Raw genomic sequence first — 7590 nt, 5'->3', positions numbered from 1 at the left:
TCCTGAATCGACTACATGTTACAAGATTTGTTCGGTACCTACGTGTGTCTTGGTTGTCTTTATTTTAATTATTTTTATCTTTAGTTATTTTTATTCGTATTTCTTAAGCAGTTTTTATTTTATATTCTTATTTTATTTAATTCAAAATATTTTCTATTATTTTGTCTAGATTAAGTAAAATAATTAAATCTTGAGAATTGACAACAGTCCCTGTGGGATCGATACTTGGACTCTCAGTCCACTTTACTATTACTTGACCTGGTGCACTTGCCTGTAGATTTTTATCAAACCGATTTAGCCGGTCAGCAGGCCTTTATGGCCTGCTGCCGGCCAGCTCCCGGCCAGCTCTGGCCACCCATCGGTCGGAGCTCCATCGCCCAGACGTAGCCCACGTCTGGGCGGTTCCAACGAGCCATGCCTCGACTAAAACTGATCCCTACACATCCCTAGCGAACCACTTTTGGAAATCCCGAAAACGGCAACCTGTAGCAACCAAAGGAAAAGAAAACCTTCGGCCTTTGACTGCTCAACCCGTAGCGACCAAAACAATATAGATTCTAGACTCTTAGGGACCCTGGTATGACTCTTAACCAAGAACAGCAGCCTAAGCCAATCACATGAAAGGAAAAGACATAGAAACGTGAGGGAAAACATTAAAGATATGAACCTTGAGCAGCTAGCATTCACATACAATGATCTCTGAAAAAAATTTCGAACTCAACATGAAAATTCAAAGGTTTTTATGCATAAATCAGAATATACGACTTAAACGGTGGCCAAGAAGAGAATTCAAATGTGCCTTGGTTGATTTTTGAATCAAAACTCGATTACGACGCGTACGACGATCTCCGGGACGAACGGACTTCAAAACTTCAAATAAATCTTCAAAGTGCTTGTGTGTAATGTGAGTTTTCTGGTGAAAACGATGGAGAAGAAGGAGATGGCGGCTAGGGTGATTAAACGTGAATGAGATGAATAAATAAGTCTAGATATAAAAATTTTGAGATTATCTTAATTATCTAGACTTATTGGGTAGATAATATATCACAATAATATAAAAATAAAACTCTTAAAATTAACTAATTTCAGATAATTTTCGTAATATAATTTTAAAACTCCTTAAAAGCCTTTAAAATTACTTAATTTAGTGAAAATTGGCTCCATAAATATATATATACATAAACTATTATTTTCTGAAATTAATACCTTAAAAATAATATTTTAAGGCTCATAAAATCCTCATAAAATATTTTGAGTGAAAATCTATCATCTCGTTCATCCACGGTCCCGTCTACGCGATAAAAAAACTAATATTTCTAACAATTCCATAAATGGCATAATTGCGGGTTAAATGCTAAAAATAATATTTAAATCATGCACATAGAATCACATAATTCACATAAAGTCATTTAACCCATTTATTAAAATTTTTACTTTAATAATTTCCTAGTTATGCATGCGAAATCACCTAAGAAAAATATGAGCGTTACAGCTGAACACTTGAAAGCAATTATCTTATTGCTAAGGTACTTAAGGTACACTCATAATCATGAGCTACACTATATCAGATATTTCGCTGTTATTGAAGGATAAAGTGATGCAAACTAGATATCTGAAATGAAAAACTCAAAATCTACAATGGATTTGTATTTACTTTAGGAGGTGAAGCAATTGCATGGAAATTTTTCTAAACAAACTGTAATAGCCAGATCCACAATGAAATCTGAGTTTATAGCCCTGAAAAATGTGCTGAAGATGCTGAATGGTTGCGTTTATTCTTAGAATATGTTCCAAGGTGGGTAAAACGTGTGTGGCTATATGCATACATTGCAATAGCCAATCTGCGATTGGAATGGTACAAAACATCTGTATAATGATAACAGAAATTATATTTATGAAAAATGTTTTTTTTTTAAAAAAATATTTACCCTGTGTGAGCAATAATGATAGTAATTAAAACAAAATATCAAAATTGGTCTTAATACATGGCATCTTGACATCTATAATATTATATAAAAGATGAACCTATTATACTAACTAATTTTGAGGACACCAAAATTTCTTATTCCGTAATTATCCTTAATCCACTATCCCACTAAACCTCCCACTTACTCCATTTTTTTCTTTTAAAAAAATATTACATATAAAAAAACCCTATATTTTATACATGCAAAACATGTGCATTTTTCACTAGTATATTTAATATAAAAGCTCTTATTATAACGTTGTATATCTAATTTGTGAGATAAAGATCTGAACTTATCAACTCTAATAACCAAACAACATAAAAAAAAAAAAAAAAAACTTAAAAAGGTAACATTTCAAATTGGAGACGAAATATAATTTTTTTTTTTGTTAAAACACAAAAACTCATCTGATCAATTTTATGATATAATTTTTTTTTTTGTTAAAACACAAAAAATCATCTGATAATAACTGAAAGATCAATTTTATGAGACATATATTATATTTATTCGACGTATTAAAACTTTTTATCATTTCATTGGGGATAATTCCCAATTTGGTCCCTCATTTTAGACCTCATTCCTGATTTGGTCCTCCGTTCTTACATCGATCCAATTTAGTCCCTCGATTTTTGCCGTGTTTCCGCAATTGGTCCATCCGTCCAATTAAACGTCAAAACCAACGTGGATGACCTGCTAAGCCCATTCTAACATTACTTTTGACTAAATGATTTTTTTATCAGTTATATTTATAAAAATATTGTTTACCTAAATGAAAATATTTTATAAAAATTCAACACATACCATATTAATATTATTTTTTAAAAAATAAACACATAATAAAAAGTCTCGTTTATATATAATTAAAATGTGAAAGTTAATTTTAAAAATTTAAAGTATACTTAGTAAAAATAAATAAATTTTTGTTAACAAAAATCAAAATTTTACAAAATAAATATTAATGATGACAATATATTTTAAATATACATTTTTTTCAAACATAAAATATTTTTCGAATGAACTCATCTAGGTTTGTTAATATAATTGAAAAACCTTCGTAAATCCAAACAAATTAAAATAAGTCAACAACTGATATAACAACTTTGTAATTAAAAAATAAAATTTATAATAAATAAAATAAAAAATAATTAAAAAAATATTTTTATTTATGTTAACCAATATTTTTATAAATATAACGGATCAAAAAAATTTCATTTAATGACTCTACTTTTTTTATTTTCTTCTCCTTAATAATTTTTTAAATGAACATGAAAATCGAAATTTAAAATTAAAATTTATCAATTTTGAGATAAAAAATTCCACAAAAATATTTTTATAAACTTATAATTTATTTATTATAAATATGGAATTTTGTCTCTCAAAATTGATAAATTTTAATTTTAAATTTTGTTTTTGATGCCCATCAAAAAATTTATTAAAGAGACGAAAATAAAAAAAGTAAAGTCATTAAATGAAATATTTTTGATCGGTTATATTTATAAAAATATTGGTTAACATAAATAAAAATATCTTTTATTATTTTTTATATTATTTATTATAAATTTATTTTTTAATTACAAAGTTGTTATATCAATTGTTGACTTATTTTAATTTGTTTTGATTTATGAAGGTCTTTCAGTTATATTAACAAACTTATATGAGTTCATTCGAAAAATATTTTATGTTTGAAAAAAGTTTATATTTAAAACATATTGTCATCATTAATATTTGTTTTGTAAAATTTTGTTTTTTGTTAACAAATATTTATTTATTTATTTTTACTAAGTATACTTTAAATTTTTACAATTAAACTTTCACATTTTAATTACATATAAACGAGACTTTTTATTATGTGTTTAAATTTTAAAAAAAATAATATTAATATGGTATGTGTTGAATTTTTATAAAATATTTTTATTTATAGCATTTAAGAAAAATATAAATTGATGAAGACCGGTTGAAGAACGGGTCATTCCGTTAGTTTGACGTTTAATTAAACGGATGGACCAATTGCGGAAAAACGATGAAAATCAAGGAATTAAATTGGGTCGATGTAAGAACGAAGGAGCAAATCAAAAATAAAATCTAAAACGAGGAACCAAATTGGGAATTATCCCCCATTTCAATGTTTGGTTTCCTCGTCATGCAGTTTCTATTTCATTAAAAAAAAAAATAGATTGTCAAAAATAAAACAATCAAATATGAAGGAAGGAGCTGAGTTGGGTGTAGCAGAAGGTAGCCACTCGGATTTGAAATCGAACAAAAATGCTCACCTTAACCTAGTTAGTGCCACTAGCGATGATAATCTCAAGGAAATCCTTCGCAAAATCAAAACTTCAAAATTCCCTGTAAGCAATAACTCAGGCAATTCTTTATTTTCTCTGTAATTTGTTGCTGAATTCTGTGTTGGAAATTCTATTTTGCAGGCAGTAATCAAGTATGGCGCATCATGGTTTGTCTGTTTCTTTATTTCATTGGTTTCGTGTGTTTGGAATTGAATTATAGAACTTTAAACAACGGAGACATATGCGCACCAGGTGTTCGATGAAATGTTGAAATGGAATGATTCGTTTCGTTGCGGTAACTGGGGGTGTGTTGTTTACAGGTGTGGAGTGTGCAGTCAGATTCTTCCTACGTTTCGCGAACTAAGCGGCAAGTTTCCAAAGCTTTCGTTCGTGTACGCTGACATAGATGAGTGTCCGGAAACTACTCAACATATTCGATACACGCCCACCTTTCATTTCTACAGGGATGGTGAAAGAGTTGATGAGATGTTTGGTGTCGGAGAAGAGCGTCTGCAGGATCGCCTCTGGCTGCATTCTTGAATAGGTTTCCTTTTTGTGCCTATATTTTTCTGGTATCGTGCGGTTAAATACCATCATTTGTGCTTTCATGTGAATCTCGTGAGTCTTTTCTCTTAATGGAAGTTTGAATTGTTGGGTTTAATTTGAGTTTGGTCATATTTTTTATTCATTATTTCTCCTTTACATGTGGTAGTTCTCATATTTAGTATCTATTTTGAAAATGCATTTTTGAGAATCGAAAGTTGTCAGCGCCAAAGTTCTCACATTGGCTTAGATCTTTCACAGTCTATTCCTCATGTTTCGTTCTTGGGTTTGTCTTTTTCAAACTAAGACTAACTCTGCTTTAGATTGCAAAGCTTCTGTTGACCTGGCGATTTTGATTTAAGCGATTGCAATGTAGTTGTCAAAGAGTTTTTGAGAACTCCATTGTTTAAAGCAATTCAGTGAGTATATGCACAGTTTATTGATTGATTCTCCATTCTTTTGAAGATTCATAAGGTTGAGTTTTATGTCATTTGTTGCAAGTATTCATGATTCAGTTTTACTTAAATTTAGCTCTGGCGTCCAAATCCCGGCTTCAAATTTACGGAAATGGATGGTCATATCTAGGGAACATTCTCATGCTCCCCTACAATTCTCATTCTATCTAAGTACTTTAGCTGAAAATTGTGATGTGATGCAGTGGGTACCATATATGTATGTGCAATGAAGTTGCTTAACCCAGGCGTAAGGAGTAGCGGTGCCATGGGCAGTTGATGTGGTATAGGAATCAACATCAAGTGTCATTGGTGAAGTTTTGCTGTTCTTCTTTGCTGGGCACAAATTACATGGTGTTGGTTCGATACCAAAATAAATAGCACCACTGTGTCATGTTGTAAGCGGTTGGAAAAAGAATTCTGTGTTCATAGAATGTATTTGTTAGCGTCACTTGCTGAGAAAATGCCAAGGGTTTCGATTTCTTTGTGTTCGTGCATCCAACTATTTTTAATGGGGTAAGATCACTATGAATGATATAAATTTTTTGTGCATCTTTTAACATAATTGTTTTGGAATATCTCTATGTTTGATTTATTTTGACATTTGGGCAGTGTTTATGCTATTGTTTTTATCAATGTTCTAAAAAGTGCTAGGCCGTAGGCGGGCGGCGACTCATCGCCTAGCTTAGGCGGTTTTAAAAGGCCTAGGCAGTTTTTTTTTAAACCTAAAAATAAATATCTTGGATATTTATGAGTTTTACTATAAAATATAATTTTTATGTCATATGTTTTTCAGTTTTTGTATGAAATTCTTGTAAACTTTTAATAATATAGTCTCTCACGTGAAAGGGGCGGCAAGAGTTGCGGCGGCCGGCAACAAGAAGCTTGAAGATTCTCAAGTTCTCGACCCTCTCTTTTCTCGTTTCTCTGCTATTCTTCTGCCTTTTCTTTTGTTTTTATTTCTATCAATCTCATTTTGGGTCGTTTCTTTTCTTTTAAGTTTTAATTTTTATTTATTTATTTTTATAATAACTTAAACCGCCTAGGCAGAAAGCGCCTAGACGACTCAGCCTGCCTAGACGGACAGCTAAGCGGTCGACGCCTCAACCACTAAACGGAGCGGTGGGCGGCGGCCCACCACCTAAACGAGGATTTTTAAAACACTGGTTTTTATTGGAAATTTTGAATATGTTGCGTTAAACTTCTCGTTGCCTGCCTATGGCCTTCATGTATATTGCATTTGCTTCTTTTAGAAGCAGGTGTTATTATTTTCTTTGTGAGGTTTTTTTGTAGGTTATCGAGTATAAAATATAAAGTATAATATAGTTTAGTGAATAGATAGTGAGAAAAGTATGAGGTTTCTAGAAAATAAAAGTATTAGTTCAATATAAGTAAGTGAATGAAGAATTCATTATTATTGCAGGTTAGGTTTTGGCCACCATTGAATGGATTTTAACTTTCCTTCAATTAAGTAGATTTACTTGTGGGTTGTAAGTTGTAACTTGTATGCGTCTGAATTCCCTTGTAAAATTTTAGCAAGGAACAAAAATAAGTCTGAAAAATAATCATGATAGCCCATTTAGAAATTGTATCATAGAAAATTTTAGAAAGAGGGAAATTTGTTACAATGAGAAGGTTGTATAATAATTTTAGAAAAGGATAAGAATCAAAATAATATTTAGATGATAGAGGAAACTTAATTTATATGAAAAACAAGTAAACTTGTATTTTTTTTTTAAAAAAAAACTAAACAGATTATTCTTGGTTTTGGGCCTTTGGCAACCAGCTTTACATATATTGCACTCAACTCCTTGATTAAGGGTTTAGATATCTTTGGTCGGTTTCTAATTACTACTCTCTCTCTATCTCATTTATTTAAGCTGTATTTTTTTTTATCGGTCTCAATATTTAGTCATTTTTTCATATTAAATATTATTTTTTCAACACTATTACCAATTTACACATATTAAATTAATATCATTAACAATTTATATAAATTTTTTACACTATTAAACTTTTATTAAATAAGGGCAAAAAGAAAAATTGTTTTATAAAATTTATATTTCCAAACACTTTTTAAATTTGTGTGAAACGATAGATAAATCTAAATGAATGATAGTTGAGACGAATTGAAGTATCATTTATAATTCTTAAGGTTGTGTTGGATTTCGAGATTTTGATTTGAGGTTTGATCCAAATTTAAGGAATTTGAAATCCATGTATTTGAGATGTTTTATCCTAAGAAATTCTTGGTTTATATAGAAAAGAACAATCTAGATATATGTCTATATCAAACATATTATTATATTAACTGTTTGAAAACAAATAGCAAATAAATACGTAATT

At 30.0% G+C, this 7590-nt stretch overlaps 1 protein-coding gene across 2 annotated transcripts; it reads left to right on the top strand.

Moving 5' to 3' along the window:
• The first annotated feature begins 4132 nt into the window (after window positions 1-4132).
• Window positions 4133-6476, top strand: LOC140875222 (thioredoxin-like 3-3). Of its 2 annotated transcripts, none has more exons than XM_073278847.1 (5): window positions 4133-4312; window positions 4391-4416; window positions 4570-4793; window positions 5451-5760; window positions 6094-6476. In XM_073278847.1, exons 1-3 carry the CDS (start codon window positions 4166-4168, stop codon window positions 4787-4789), a joined length of 393 nt encoding a protein of 130 aa, XP_073134948.1. In that variant the 5' UTR covers window positions 4133-4165; the 3' UTR covers window positions 4790-4793; window positions 5451-5760; window positions 6094-6476. The 2 variants fall into 2 exon arrangements, with proteins under 2 accessions (XP_073134948.1, XP_073134949.1); XM_073278848.1 differs by having other exon boundaries at window positions 6079-6476.
• The last annotated feature ends 1114 nt before the right edge of the window (window positions 6477-7590 follow it).

Source organism: Henckelia pumila, chromosome 1, assembly GCF_033568475.1.
Source record: "Henckelia pumila isolate YLH828 chromosome 1, ASM3356847v2, whole genome shotgun sequence".
Lineage (NCBI taxonomy): Eukaryota > Viridiplantae > Streptophyta > Magnoliopsida > Lamiales > Gesneriaceae > Henckelia > Henckelia pumila.
Note: the sequence above shows the minus strand (reverse complement) of the source record. Positions and strands in the feature narration are given on the sequence as shown.

Excerpts from the sequence above, each read along its gene's own strand:
- LOC140875222 (XM_073278847.1), top strand. The coding sequence starts at position 4,166 with ATGAAGGAAGGAGCTGAGTTGGGTGTAGCAGAAGGTAGCCACTCGGAT. Across the intron at positions 4,313-4,390 it reads TCAAAACTTCAAAATTCCCT|GCAGTAATCAAGTATGGCGC; the intron begins GTAAGCAATAAC and ends TCTATTTTGCAG. Across the intron at positions 4,417-4,569 it reads ATCAAGTATGGCGCATCATG|GTGTGGAGTGTGCAGTCAGA; the intron begins GTTTGTCTGTTT and ends TGTTGTTTACAG.